General features: G+C 43.5%; 1 protein-coding gene and 1 long non-coding RNA gene across 3 annotated transcripts in view; one reads left to right on the forward strand and one right to left on the reverse strand.

The window, feature by feature from the left end:
* Nucleotides 1–11,060, reverse strand: part of Golm2 (golgi membrane protein 2) — a 40,961-nt gene extending 29,901 nt beyond the window's left edge. Inside the window, exons 1-2 of one of the 2 annotated variants that reach the window (XM_048332203.1) lie at nt 10,452–11,060; nt 977–1,031 (exon numbers count right to left, since the gene is read on the reverse strand). In XM_048332203.1, coding sequence (XP_048188160.1) covers nt 977–1,031; nt 10,452–10,778 — 382 coding nt within the window. In that variant the 5' untranslated portion in view covers nt 10,779–11,060. The remainder of the gene's footprint in view (nt 1–976; nt 1,032–10,451) is intronic. The other variant, XM_048332204.1, reaches the window with a different exon arrangement.
* A 1,712-nt stretch (nt 11,061–12,772) lies between these two features.
* LOC125340969 lies at nt 12,773–13,573 on the forward strand. The gene is made up of 2 exons (XR_007208845.1): nt 12,773–12,889; nt 13,122–13,573. It is a non-coding gene; the product is annotated as an uncharacterized LOC125340969 (long non-coding RNA).
* Nucleotides 13,574–15,365: the final 1,792 nt, after the last annotated feature.

A 15,365-nucleotide genomic window follows, 5' to 3' on the forward strand; every position in this document is an offset into this window, starting at 1 on the left:
CACACCTCTACTTCAAGCTTTTTTGGGGCTAAATGGAAATAAGTCTCATGGATTTGTTTGCTGGCTTCAAATTGTGACCCTCAGGTCTCAACCTCCTGAGTAGCTAGAATTACAGGTGTGAGCCACTGGCTCACAGGTAAAGTTTTAAAAATAACCAGTTCTGTTTAAGCAAAGGGTGTGAGTGGAGAGTTTCTCAGAGAGCAAAGTCCAAAAGGCCACACAGGATGGTGTGCTTGCTTTCTTTTTTTTCTATAAAAGCTTTAGTTACCTCCCAATGCTTCATTTGTATTTATGTATTTTAAAATTCAGTACTTTACATTTATTTATGATACATTTGCCTGGGGCTGGGGATATAGCCTAGTGGCAAGAGTGCCTGCCTTGGATACACGAGGCCCTAGGTTCGATTCCCCAGCACCACATATACAGAAAACGGCCAGAAGCGGCGCTGTGGCTCAAGTGGCAGAGTGCTAGCCTTGAGCGGGAAGAAGCCAGGGACAGTGCTCAGGCCCTGAGTCCAAGGCCCACGACTGGCCAAAAAAAATAAAAAAATTAAAAAAATGATACATTTGCCTGGCTTCCATGTTTCTTTCTGTCCCTACAGTATCCAAAGTATCCTCAGACCTGAGTGGATTATTTGAGCATAATAAATACTATGCAGAAGGACCATACTTTTTTTCTCTAAAAAAATGTGATAACCTCAGAAGCTACAGTTCAATTTTCACTGAAGATTCTTTAAGAACATTTAATTGCATGAATATCTTCCATGGACAAAATTAAAGATACAGACCTCAAATTTAAAGTTGCATTTACTACATATTAATAAACATTACATTTTTATCATATCTTAAGACAAATTTGGATAAACTGCCAGAGGAGCTTTGTTATGACATTACTTCATTTTTCTATCTTATTGTTCCTTACTTCTTGAAGGTTTTATACATGTAGTAGATTCTACCTTTATAGGTAAGTTTCTTACCTTTTAAATGATGAATATCTGCCATCTGATAAGAAATGTTGTTCTGTAGTTTAAGCTGAAAAAAGAAGTTTTCATTTTACTAAAGAATATACAGTTATAGGGGCTGGGAATATGGCCTAGTGGCAAGAGAGCTTGCCTCGTATGCATGAAGCCCTGGGTTCAATTCCCCAGTACCACATATACGGAAAATGGCCAGAAGTGGCACTGTGACTCAAGTGGCAGAGTGCTAGCCTTGAGCAAAAGGAAGCCAGGGACAGTGCTCAGGCCCTGAGTCCAAGGCCCAGGACTGGCAAAAAAAAAAAAAAAAAGAATATACAGTTATATAGAGTTCTACACATATTTTTGTTCATAATCACTTTGAGCTTGATCATAAATGCAAAAAAAACACCTCTATTTATACCTCCCAACATTCTTTTGTCAGTCATAGAGCTTGAACACCTGGCCTACATGCTGTCCCTAAGCTCTTTCACTCAAGACTAGTGCTCTATGACTGAGCCACAGCATCACTTCTGGTTTTCTGGTGACTAATTGGAGATAAGGGTCTCATGGACTTTTCTGACAAAACTAGCTTTGAACCGTGATCCTCAGGTCTCACTCTCCTAAGTAACTAGAATTACAGGCATGAGCCCCCAAGCGCCTGACCCCTCCCCCCCCTTTTTTTTGCCAGTCCTGGGGCTTGGACTCAGGGCCTGAGCACTGTCCCTGTCTTCTTTTTGCTCAAGGCTAGCACTCTACCACTTAAGCCACAGCACCACTTCTGTTTATGTGTGCTGAGGAATTGAACCCAGGGCTTCATGTGTACTAGGCAAGCACTCTACCACTAAGCCACATTCCCATCCCCCCAACTTTTAAAAAAAGAATTATGTTAATTTATTAGTGCTAAATAGACTTGCATAAGAATATTTCTTTTTTGGGGGTATATAGTGGATCAACTTTCAAATATTTTTGAGTTGAACATCTATTCATGTTTTTCCCAAATCTTATCAGCAAGACCACTCATTAACTCTATATTAAGCAATGAATTATCTGAAATATCTAATGACAAATCAAAAGTAATCAATGTTTATCAAGGTGACACCTCTATGTGCAGTATCCAACCCAGAACTCAGGACTATGGTCATTATCCCTTAGGAGTCAATAAAAATGTAAAAGTATACCAAAAGCTAGGTGCTGGTGGCTCACACCTGTAATCCTTTCTACTTAGGAGGCTGAGATCTGTGGATTGTGGTTCAAAGCCTGCCTAGGAAAGTCTGTGAGACTCTTATCTCTAATAAAATAGCAAAAATCCAGGAGTGGAGCTGTGGCTGGAATGGTAAAGCATTAGTCTTAAGCACAAAAGCTCAGGGACAGTGCCAAGGCCCTGGGTTCAAGCCTCAGGACCAGAAAAAAAGAAAAGTGTACCAAATGAGGCAAAAAAAAAGCAAGCTTGGAATTAAAACTTACCATTCAGCTGGGCACTGGTGGCTCATGCCTATAATCCTAGCTACTCAGAAGGCTGAGATCTGAGGATCTTGGTTCAAAGCCAGTCTGGGAAGAAAAGTCCCCAAGGAGACTCTTATCTCCAATTAGCCACCAGAAAACCCAACATGGCACTGTGGTTTAAGTGAGAGAGCACTTGCCTTGAGCAAAAGAGCTTAGGGACAGCGCACAGGCCCTGAGTTCAAGCCCCAAGAGCAACAGAAAAAAAAAAAAAAAAGAACTCACCATTCAATTACAAATTAAAACCAGGCCTTGGGGGGCTGGGGATATGGCCTAGTGGCAAGAGTGCTTGCCTCATATACATGAGGCCCTGGGTTCAATTCCCCAGCACCACATATACAGAAAACGGCCAGAAGCAACGCTGTGGCTCAAGTGGCAGAGTGCTAGCCTTGAGCAAAAAGAAGCCAGGGACAGTGCTCAGGCCCTGAGTCCAAGCCCCAGGACTGGCCAAAAAAAAAAAAAAACAGGCCTTGGATATGCTAAGACTTTATACACACAAAAAAATCCTCTGTTCTTGCTTTACACACACTTCATCTAATTGTAAAATGTAACTAAAATACTTCTATGAATAGATTGTCTACATCACACAAATACACATTCAGATTTATGAATAGATTGTCTACATCACACAAATACACATTCAGATTTATACTAATCAGACACAGCAATACCAGTGGCATATGATAAATGCCAATTCATTTTTTAAAGAACATTTTTAAATCTCTGAGTTTTGAGATAGTTAGATTACCTGTGCAAAGATAGAATACAGATAGATGCTACATATACCTCCATACAATTCTGCCAGGGGGACATCTCATGTAATGATACTACTGCATCAAACCTAGGAAGCAGACACTGATACTATGTGTAACACATTGTATGTACAATTCTGTGCTACTCTAGTAGTTTATGTGTGTAAATTTCTGTAACCACAATTGCAATCAACACACACAACTATTCCATCATCAAAAAGATCCCTCTCATATCATCTTTTATAGTTATACACATCTCATCTCCCTCCACCCTGGTACTGAATGGAAGAAAATAATTAAGAAAACACAAGAGCAAGCTGGGGCTGGCTGCTCATTCCTGTAACCCTAGCTATTCAAGAGGCTGAGATCTGAAGATCAAGGTTCAAAGCCAGCAGGGACAGGAAAGTTTTTGAGACTCTAATCTCCAATTAACCACCAGCTGTGGGTCAAGTGGTAGTGCCAGCCTTGATCGAAAATGCTAAGAGACAGCACTCCCAGGCCCTGAGTTCAGGCAATCAATCCATCCATCAATCAACAGATATTGTAAAGGGAGAGCAAATCATCTGATGTTAAACAGAAAAGGCCTCCTGTTGATAAGTTTTGAAACTATGTCCTTATAAGGACATTGAGCAAAAGCCCTGAGCTAACACTGTCCGAAGGACGATCTTCCCTGCCAGAGAGGTGGTAAGGAAGATAGACAATTAGGACTTGAAGCACTGAAAATTACTGCATACCCTGTGACAATGTCACCACTTCTTTTACTTTTCTCCAGTTTTTCCCTCCCATCCCTACCCACAAGTTACATAGCCAAGGGAATTCTTCTGAGGAAATAAAGTAGTGAAATCTTAACTCTTCATCCAAAAATTATGAAGAATCGGGGCTGGGGATATGGCCTAGTGGCAAGAGAGCTTGCCTCGTATACATGAGGCCCTGGGTTCGATTCGCCAGCACCACATATACAGAAAACGGCCAGAAGTGGCGCTGTGGCTCAAGTGGCAGAGTGCTAGCCTTGAGCAAAAGGAAGCCAGGGACAGTGCTCAGGCCCTGAGTCCAAGGCCCAGGACTGGCCAAAAAAATAAATAAATAGGGGCTGGGGATATAGCCTAGTGGCAAGAGTGCCTGCCTCGGATACACGAGACCCTAGGTTCGATTCCCCAGCACCACATATACAGAAAACGGCCAGAAGCGGCGCTGTGGCTCAAGTGGCAGAGTGCTAGCCTTGAGCGGGAAGCCAGGGACAGTGCTCAGGCCCTGAGTCCAAGGCCCAGGACTGGCCAAAAATAAATAAATAAATAAATAAATAAAAATAAAAAATTATGAAGAATCTTTAGCTCCTAACACACTGTCTAACAAAATGAATGCCAGGAAGCTGAAACATGTTAGGGGAAGAAATGGGGAGACACACAAATGGAGGGAGGAAGGGTAAGCATTACAGTCATTATATTCAATGTACACTATGTAAAAACTGAACTACATGGCTTGAAGGTAGGGACAGGATGGAGAAAGATGTGGGAGAACGATGGAAGGAGTGGCATTGATCAAAATGCATTGTACTCATAACCTGACTTCTGAAATTGACACTCTTTGTACCACTACTTGGTAAAAATAAGAATAGTTGTTCTTGCTCAGAAGGTGCTTCCTATTATTTCAGAAGTCAGGTATCACACGGCATGCTGTAAGAACTGCTTCCTGACACAGACTGGACTGCCAAATACCCCAAGTAGCCCTAGTTCCTCTACTTCCCTGAAGGTATCAGCAGGAACATACATACTCTATATAGAGGGGAGCCACTGTGTCAACTGAGAAAACAATATGAGATGACTAAGTACCCCACCAACAGAACTGGAATGGCCTTGGCAGAAAGTCTAAACCTGATGGAAGACCAAGTATATAGGTCTGGTTGGGATATAGCAATTACTTGGGGAGCCCATACTGTGCCCATCTGCCTCAAAGCCTGAGCCTCTGTCCTTATCCCTATCTAGGAAGAGTCCATGTTCTGAGGTCCCCAGGTTTCTGCCACTTCCCTCTATCTTGGGTACCTTTCTAGCAGCAGATCCCTTCTCTAGCCTTAGTCAGGCTTAGGAAAATCCTAGGTGCAGTGCATAGGGGCATCCAGGACACCCCAGACTCCATCTCTGGACTCAGAGCCCTTATACCCCAGACTTCTCCCAAGACGATGGCTATTTCCTGACCTGGCAGATATTTAAGGCAATCTTGGTTTTTGCCATGACATCTGAGTACCAAGATGGAGGTGGAGCTGCAGATAAGAACCAATCAGGCAAAGGATGTTTCTGAATCTCTAGTATTTTTGGTTTTGTTTGCTTTCCTTTTGGGGAGGGTCTACGCCTGCAGCATCCTGCAGATCCTACAGAACAGACAGCCTTATCTGACACCAGTGGATCCTCATGTTGAGTACTTTCTGTCTCGTGAATGCACCAACCTACTGTATGCGGGCATTTAGAGTGCTCACTTTGCAGACACTTCTCATCCCCACTGCACTGTCCCGATCTCCTCCTTTGAGTCTCACTGGGAATTTCGGTGGTTACTCTGTGAGTGGAATCCCTGTGAGTTTCCTCCAGTTGACACTGCTTGCAACCTCCCTCCCACATTCTCGCTGGTCGGCTACACTCAGGTTAGAGAGGCTTTATAACATTTACTTATCTGCCAACTTGTGCTCTACGTGTGGTTTTGTTTTTTGCTTTGTTTGTGTGGTTTTTTTTGCCAGTCCTGCGGCTTGGACTCACGGCCTGAGCACTGTCCCTGGCTTCTTTTTGCTCAAGGCTAGCACTCTACCACTTGAACCACAGCGCCACTTCCGGCCTTTTCTATATATGTGGTGCTGAGGAATCAAACCCAGGGCTTCATATATACAAGGCGAGCACTTTACCACTAGGCCACATTCCCAGCCCTCTACCTGTGGTTTTAATATTCATTTCTCTGATGACTAGCATGTTGGGCATTTTTGCTTAGGCATTAGGATTTTTTTTTCTTCTGACTGGTCCTGGAGCTTGAACTCGGGTCTGGGCACTGTCTCTGAGCTTGTTCTGCTCAAGGCTAGCTCTCTGCTACCTGAACCACAGAGCCACTTTCAGCCTTTTCTGAGTAGTTTATTGGAGATGAGAGTCTCATGGACTTTCCTGCCCAGGCTGTTTTTGAAATGTAATCCTCACATCTTAGCCTCCTGAGCAGTCAGAATTACAGGTGTGAGCCACTAGCTCCCTGCCCGCTTATCCTTTTATTTTTACCAAATTTTTTGTTTGTTTTTTGCCAGTCCTGGGGCTGGGACTCAGGACCCAGGACCTGAGCACTGTCCCTAGCTTCTTTTTGCTCAAGGCTAACACTCTACCACTTGAGCCACAGCGCAACATCCAGCTTTTTCTGTTTACGTGGTGGTGCTGAGGAATCAAACCCAGGGCTTCATGCATGCAAGGCAAGCACTCTACCGCTAAGCCACACTCCCAGCCCTCTTACCAAATTTTTTGAGGAGAGAAAAGGTTTCTTTTCCTCTACAGTATAGAAGGGAGCTCCTTGAATGTTCTTTTACCTTTCCTGTAAATAACTAAATCCTAGCCATCATTTTTCTATTATCATAAAATAGCATTTATTAGATGACAAAACTGCACATCAGATAGACATAATCATTGTTTGTTGAGAGATTACAATCCAGAGCTAAGATCAGTAAGAATTCACCAAAACCAGTCAAGCTGAAACATTTAGACAAATAAAAAGTGCATACAGAAAATACTCCTTAAGTCAGGCTGGGAATATGAAGTAGAGGCAAGACTGCTTGCCTCATATACATGAAGCCCTGGGTTTGATTCCTCAGCATCACATATATGGAAAAGGCCAGAAGTGGCGCTGTGGCTCAAGTGGTAGAGTGCTAGCCTTGAGCAAAAAGAAGCCAGGGACAATGCTCAGCCCCTGAGTCCAAGCCCCAGAACTGGCAAAAACCAAAAGAAAACAAAACAAAACAGAAAAATACTCCTTAAGTATCCAAAACAACTACTGGTTATAGCGTATTATAAGCCTATATACATGAATATTTATTTTATCTCTCTCTTCACAGCTAGCCATCATTTTTCAAGAAGAATCTTGTTTTATGAATTCTATGGAACCTCGAGATTCTTCAGTTTCTTATCATGGAAATAAGAGAAAGGAGAAAAATGTAAACAAGAATGGAAAAGAAAATGAACAGTGAGAATATGCTTTTAAGATCATTTTAACACACAGTTCAACAGGTACTCAGTATATCTCTCGTCAGTGGAATTGATATATTTGGACTTTAGAAAAATATAAGCCCAAATTTTGTCAAGAATAATTGTATCAATGAACCAAAGAAAGGAACTAACATTAGTAAATGTCAGATTTTGTAGTAGATTGTTCTCTACATATTTTATTTTATCAATCCTCTTAAGTTTGGGTGAAGAAACATTGAATAGGTTTTAAAAAAAAAAAAAAGCAAAATTGTAAACTCAGGGTTTGACTCAAAAGACCTTGTTCTTCCCACAAAACTATACTGTTGTACAGTATAGCAATATTATAGAAGACAAATTATCAAATAACAAATCAAAAAGGGTTGTGTTTTTTTTCTTGAGGGGAGAGGGCAGTACTGGGACTTGAACTTAGGGCTTTTCCTTGGCTTTTTTGTTCATGGCTGACACTTTACCACTTAAGCCATATCTCCAGTTTAATTCTGTTTACTCTTCTAAGAAGGACACCGGTCATAGTGGATTAGGCTGGGACTTCAAATCAACTTGATTAAGTCTAAAAGGCCTATTTCCAAAGTTAACACTCACATACACCAGGGATTAATATTCTTAAATAATTTGAGATGTGGGGTGATACATGAATTAATCTATGACATTCTGTATCAGTACTAAGAGCTAGCAGAAACCCACTAAAGTTTAAAGGATAATCCTTCTTCAAAGAAGTTAAAATTTGTGGTGGGCACTGGCTGATCTCACACTTGTAATCCTAGCTACTCAGGAGTCTGAAATCTGAGGATTGTGATTCAAAGGTAGCCTGGGCAGGAAAGTCTGTGAGACTCTAATAACCACCCAGAAAAGGGAAGTCGAACTGTGTCTCAAAGTGGTAGAGCACGACCCTTGAGCAAAAAAGCTCAGGGACAGCATCCAGGCTCTGAGTTCAAGCTCCATAACTGCCCATAAAAGAAAGTTTAAGTTAAAAATTTGTTGCAAGGTAAAAAATATTAAGAAATGGTGGTGCAAGCCTGAAATCCCAGAACCCAGGCTGAGGTAAGGAGGTAGGGGGAAAGCAACCAATGATAACCTACTGACAAAGACAGGTAATAATAGGTCAATGGATAGAAGAAATGGATTCTAGAATATGTAGTAGAAAGGATTTATCTTTGAGATTACAAAGAATGTGATAGTGAGGGGCTGGGGATATGGCCTAGTGGCGAGAGAGCTTGCCTCGTATACATGAGGCCCTGGGTTCGATTTCCCAGCACCACATATACAGAAAATGGCCAGAAGTGGCGCTGTGGCTCAAGTGGAAGAGTGCTAGCCTTGAGCAAAAAGGAAGCCAGGGACAGTGCTCAGGCCCTGAGTCCAAGGCCCAGGACTGGCCAAAAAAAAAAAAAGAATGTGATAGTGATGTTTAAACAATGCAAATCTGAAGACCTCATATGTTTTTCAGATAGGGTCTCATTTCATAGCCCAAAACTCAAATGAGCCTCAGCTTCCCAAGTGCTGAACTTACAGGCATGAATCAGTGCCCAGCCTGAAGACCTTAATACTCCAAGATTTCATGAATATTGCCTACTATCTCAAGAATTTCAGTCTTCAGAGTTCAGTGTGTAATATGTGAATAGTTTGCTGATCCCTTGTCCTCTCTGAAATGATAAAGAGGACAGCTATAAGGAAGCTTTTCCCTAAGGACCCTCCCCCACAAATCTTCATAATATATAAAGCAGGATATGGGCTTAGAAAAATAAGCAAGTTGGAAGCTCATGGAGAATTTAACTCATAATGATTTACTATAAGTGATTTTGAAATGCAAGGTAAAAATCTTAGAATTATAGTAGTAACTTACACCAAAAAGGAGAACAAAAGTTACTAAAGAGGAAAGCATCTATTATCTCACCCCAACATTTTCACAACTCTTGCTATACCAGCAGAAGTTGCATCAAGTCACAAACTAAGAACATAGCTAACCATACAATGGTGAACACAAATACTTGTTTAGTAGCAATCACTCTTAAAACTTTGTAATTTCTATCTACAAAGAACACCAAACCTAACAGCTATTCAAACATACACAATTTCATTTTATTTTCTTTCTGGAACGATGAGAACACAGACATAAGATTCTGTTCCTCAAAACTTATTTTTAGGTTCTACCTTTTGGGCTAATTTCATTAACAATTCAAATTCTGTAGATAATGAGGGATTAACTACGTCCAGTCACAAGTGTGGCTTATACATCTATCCTGGGTTCCATATAACACTGATCATACACACACAGAAAAAGGCAATAATATCTGTTTCTTAGGTACATCGACCTATAAAAAGTTAAGAAGTGGGCTGGGAATACAGCTCAGTGGTAGAGTGCTTGCTTTGCATGCATGCAGCTCTGGGTTCAATTCCTCAGCACCACATATACAGAAAAAGCCAGAAGTGGTGCTGTGGCTGGAGTGGTAGAGTGCTAGCTAGCCTTGAGCGAAAGGAAGCCAGGGACAGTGCTCAGGCCGAGTCCAAGCCCCAGGACAGGTTGGTAAATAAATAAATAGTGCTAGCAGCTTCAAAAAAAAAAAAAAAAACATGTTGACCATCAAAAGGAATTAGAAGAGGCCTCACTTTTTAAATAAATTAATATTGCTTAGTATGCACAGAATAATGATGATACCAAAATAACCACGTGAAACCTGGTAGTCTCCAGATTTGCAGCCACATAGGCCAAAATGATTACCGCTGCCAGCTCAGCAGCTGAGCTGGGAGAAAAGGCGGCATCCACACATAGGCCACTCCTGAAAACCAGAACTTCACAGCCAGTCTCCAGCAGGGACTAGATAGAGATACTGTGGTATACACGGATAAGCCGGAAAATTTTTTTGACAGACACCGGTATTTGTTAGGGGGTTGAAAGGGCGATTCCAAGGCTACGATCCTGGAAAGGCTCAGACACAAACACTGCTAGGCTAACATCCCCACCCCCAGGGCTGAAAGGAAACACACACACACGCACACTATGGGGTGAATGAAGGGGAAAGGGCTCGACCTTACCTTGTCATCCTCGCATCTCTTCCCCAGGCCCTCCCTGGCCTGCAGCTGGCTACTGAGACGGCCGTAGTCGGCTTCCTTCTGGTCGATCTGTTTCTTGTGCGTGTCCACCAAGAGCAGGAGGTCCGAATTGCGCTTCTCCAGACGCCCGCGGGCCACCTCGGTGCGCTGGACCTGGCCTTGCAGCTCGGCCAGCTCCTCCTGAAGCAGGACGTGGCGAGAGGAGATGCTCCAGTAGTTAAAGGCGAGGACGACGACCACCACGAGCAGCAGCACCAGCACGAAGGAAGGCAGGCGGCCACCCCGCCGGTTGGCCCCGAAACCCACCATGGAGGGGGCCTCGGCCGCCGCCGACACCGGCAGGCACGAGCTCAGGCCTAGACTAAACGAGTGGCCCCGGGCACGCGGCCCCCCGCGGCCGGCCGAAGCGGGAGGCGGGCTTTAGCCGCTCGCCAGGCCGAGCCGGAGAAGGGGGCGGGGCCGCAGGCCGCAGGTCCCTCCCCGCCCCCCCCTCCTCAAACCCGGCCCAAGTGCGTTCCGGAGGCTCCTCGCTCCGACCCCGGGCCACCCGCCGTGGGAAACCGAGAGAGAGAGTCCGAGAGAGACGGAGAGAGAGAGAGAGAGAGAGAGACAGAGAGAGAAATCCAGCCGCCGCCCCCGCCCCCTCCGGCCCAACACCTCAGGGGTGGAGGGGGGCGGAGCCGGAAGGGGGCGGGTTTCGCCTGGCCCCGCCCACCAAGCTAGGGCCGGGTCGCCTAGGGGGCCATTCGTCCGTCCGTTTCCTCCGACAGCCCCCTCTTCTCGCGAGACCCAGGGGCTTCCTCGCGCCCCCTTTTTTTGCGGCGTTATCTCGCGAGGTTTATCTCGGCCCGGTTAGCGCGGCGCGGAGCGCGGGGGGGATGACGGTGGTCTGAGATGAATCGGCACACCTGTGTGACCGCCGCCCCTTCTGGCGGTTTACCTGGTCCATCCCTTTGCTCCAAAATCTAAGAGAGTTCCTGCCGCCAGCCGGCCCCCTGAAGGTTATTGTTATTGTTGTTGTTGTTGTCGTGGCGCATTCTTCGGGCTACCACGGACCCTTAGCGGGGGAGGGGGAGGAGGGTGGCGGCGGGGGGGGAAAGCAGGTGAAGTGCAGCCAGAAAGGAGTGACCGGAAAGCTTCAGCAGGCAATGTTCTCGAACCTTCCCGCGAACGAGGTGGAAAGAAAGCCGCGTGAACAACCTGAGACCACGAAAGCGCAATGCCCTAGACGTTAAGACGGCGGGGGTGAGGGTGGGGGTGGGGGTGGGGGACTGGAGGACAGGAGGTGCTAAGCTCCTAGGACTGAAAGGTGGTGCCAGCCTGGTTTCCAAGGTGACTGCTTTCATGCACCAAAAGACAAGAAGCTCTTCCTTTTTTCTTTTTCCTCCAAAAGACTGCTGCTGCTTTTGGCCCAAAGGAACTTCCAAATAGTCCAGAAGCAGCCACCACCACCCCCAACCCCGCACCCAGTGAATGTTGATTAATGCACCCTTAATGGCAGCGAACATATTCTGACTTAGAAATAACAGCTCTCTTGCAAGTTGTTTTTGCACACATAGGCTCGTGGTCTCGACAAGGTTAATGGATGAGAAATTCAAGACACAAGCTAATATCCCCTACCCTTAAAAAGCGGGGAAGGGGAAGCTACCTGTCTAAACTTGGGAGAAGTATCACATCTTCAAAGAGGGAACATTCCCTCCCCCCCACATTCCCTCCCCCCCCCCCGAGATACTACACAAAAAAGCAAGTAAAACGAAATTTGTTCATGTTTAGTTGACATCAGATTTGAGCTCTCAGCCAGGTGTGGTTGTGCACACCTCTAATCCCAAGACTTGAGAGACCAAGTCAGGAAAACTGACAGTTTAAGACTGGTATGGGCTTCAACGAAAGATCCTGTTTTAAAACAAAAATTGAGGGGTTTTTTTTCCCCCTAGTTTCTTAAGATCTTAGATCTTCCACTCATCACTATTAAGAAAACTCTAGCAAAAGGAAGCAAGGCCAAAATTGGGAATCATTATCCTTTTCACTTCTGTTTTCTTCTACTCATTAGCTTACGCTTATCAGCCAGAAGTTAAAAATTAACCTACTGGGTGGTGGTGTTTAAAGGGTTACTCTTTCCAAGAATGTTTATTTTATAGGATTTTGGCATATCCAAAACCATAATGTATGAAACATGCATAATAACATGCATGTTTCATAAATACACAAGTAACTTGGCTAAAGTTATAATCTGGTAAATACTAAGGCTGCAGTTTGAAAGCCAGTCCTCTTTCCACATTTTTTTCTCTTTTGATGAGAATAATCCAGAAATCACCAAAACAGATAAATATTTTCCCTTAGGTAGTTATACCAGTAGGTATTTACTGAATTAAGGTAAATGTCCATTTTTTAAAGGTAGGAGATCAAAGTTAAAATAACCAGTGATCGGGGCTGGGGATATGGCCTAGTGGCAAGAGCGCTTGCCTCGTATACATGAGGCCCTCGGTTCGATTCCCCAGCACCACATATATAGAAATGGCCAGAAGTGGCACTGCGGCTCAAGTGGCAGAGTGCTAGCCTTGAGCAAAAAGAAGCCAGGGACAGTGCTCAGGCCCTGAGTCCAAGCCCCAGGACTGGCCAAAAAAAAAAAAAAAAAAACATCAAAATAACCAGTGATCTATCCTGTTGATATATGTTCTTGACATGTGATGATGTTATCACTCTCTGGTCTTCCTCTCTAAATAAAACTCATAACCATGATCACCATCATGGGGAAACATAAGTCCAATCCAACTAGTATTGACTAACTAGAGGGAAAGGGCACATGGGCTATGTACTATCTCTGTTCAGATAACATGCCTGGATTGTTGGCTTTAAAAACCAGAGATTAAAAAGTAACTCAGCCACAAACACAGGAAAAGGGTGTAACGTCACACACAAATAGTGTATACTATAATGTGCCTCAAAGATCCAGTTCCCCTTCAGGAATAAAGCTCTTCTAGTTACTGGTTTATAGTCTACATTTGTTGAGTTACTTTCCTATATTATAGCCACTTCCTACAGTTTTATAGCAAGGAGCAATATACTGTAGGAATATGAGTATAGAGTAAGAATGTGTGAACTAAGTCTTCTCTACCTCTTACTAATTTTGTAACATCAGACAAGTTATCCTAATACTCTAGATTTCTCATCCACAAAATGGCATATTAGGGTTATGTTTGGTGCCATCTAGCAAGGTTTTTTTTTTTTTTAAAAAAGGCAATTTAAAGAATAGAATCTTATTTTCTCTTATCTAACAGAAATCCAGAAGCAAGGGTGGGGATATAGCTCAATGGTAGAGTGCCATTCTTCCCATGGACAGGACAGGCCCTGGGTTCAGTCCCTTACATAAGTAAATAAATCCAGAACCAGGTCATCAGAATTGGTGGTCATCACGACTTCCTCTAGTTCACTGTCTAGCATCCCTGCAGTGAGGCCTTATTCCCTCCTCTATCTGTGACATTATTGATCCAAGAAGCAGGAGGAAAAAGCGCCCCTCCCCATTCCCCAACTTTTAATCAACTTTCTCCAAGGATATATTGCCATTCATATAGTGTTATAAAATAGGACAATTGCTATCCCCTGTTGAAGATTAGTCTCACAGTAAAGGGGCAGGTGACTGTCTCCCACAATTGGAGATAATAGCACACCTTTCCCCATGTGGTTGTTGTGTAAATGAGTTTATATATGTGTAGTGCTTAGAATACGCCCTTGACAAGTACATAGTATATGTGCCCATCATTGCTGCTGTTACTGGAGCAGTGATTCTTCAATGTGATGGAAGTCCATGAATGGTCATTAACCTTCCTCTACTGAAAATGTAATGTCTATAAAAGAATCTCACTTTTAAAATTTGTGAATAAAACAAAAAGTAGAGCCAAGTGCCAATGACTGTAATCCTAGCCACTTGGAAGGCTGATATCAAAGGACTGTGGTTTAAAGCCAATCTAGGCAGCAAAGTCCATGAGACTCTTATGTCCAATTAACCATCAAAAAAGCCAAAAGTGGAGCTGTGGCTCAAGTGGTAGTGTGTTAGCCTTGAACACAAAAGCTCAGGGACAGTACCTCAGACCCAGGGCCAGCACACACACACACACACACACACACACACACACACACACACACACACAAGATTTATGAACAAAAGAAATACTTTGAAATGATTAATGAATTCTTAAAGATAATTACTAGATTATGAATATTTGTATAATTTTTGACACTGGAGCTTTTAGGCCCATGTCCAAACGCCAGTAGCTCCTGGTTAGGTATAGCCACTAAGTTTTTACACTGAATAAAGAGACATGATGAAAGACAGAGAGCAACTTACTACATAGCCTGGGCATGCTATTTGAAGACAGCACTTTAGTTCAGCTTCAGTCATCTTTGAGATACAGACATGAGCTATATGTATAAATAAAGAACTAGGAGCAGAGAGAAGTAAGTATAATCATTAAATAATCCCAATCATAGATGTAGTTTGGTTCATCATTATCTCTATCCTTATTTCTGGAGGGTTTCCAGAGAAGTTGTTATTAAGAGAGGAGAAAGAGGGGAAGGTGGGGAGAAGAGAGAAAAGGAAATAAAAAAGTAAAGAAAATCCACATTATTATCATTATTGTGGTTGCAGTTACTGGGGTTTGACCTCTGGGAGCTCACACTTGCTAGGCAAGTGTGCTACCACTTGAGCTTCTTTACAACCACATTGAAAACAAAAATTGGCAGGAAGGAGGTTGGGACGATGTCTCACTATGTAGCCCATGCTATCCCCAAACCCTTGCTCCTCTTTGGATTTATCTGATCTTATGTATGTTTGTACATGTGGGTCCTGGGGATCAAATCCAGGGCTTTGCATGTGGTAGGCAAGCACTTTGTCACTGA

Source organism: Perognathus longimembris, chromosome 23 (assembly GCF_023159225.1).
Source record: "Perognathus longimembris pacificus isolate PPM17 chromosome 23, ASM2315922v1, whole genome shotgun sequence".
NCBI classification, from domain to species: Eukaryota; Metazoa; Chordata; class Mammalia; order Rodentia; family Heteromyidae; genus Perognathus; species Perognathus longimembris.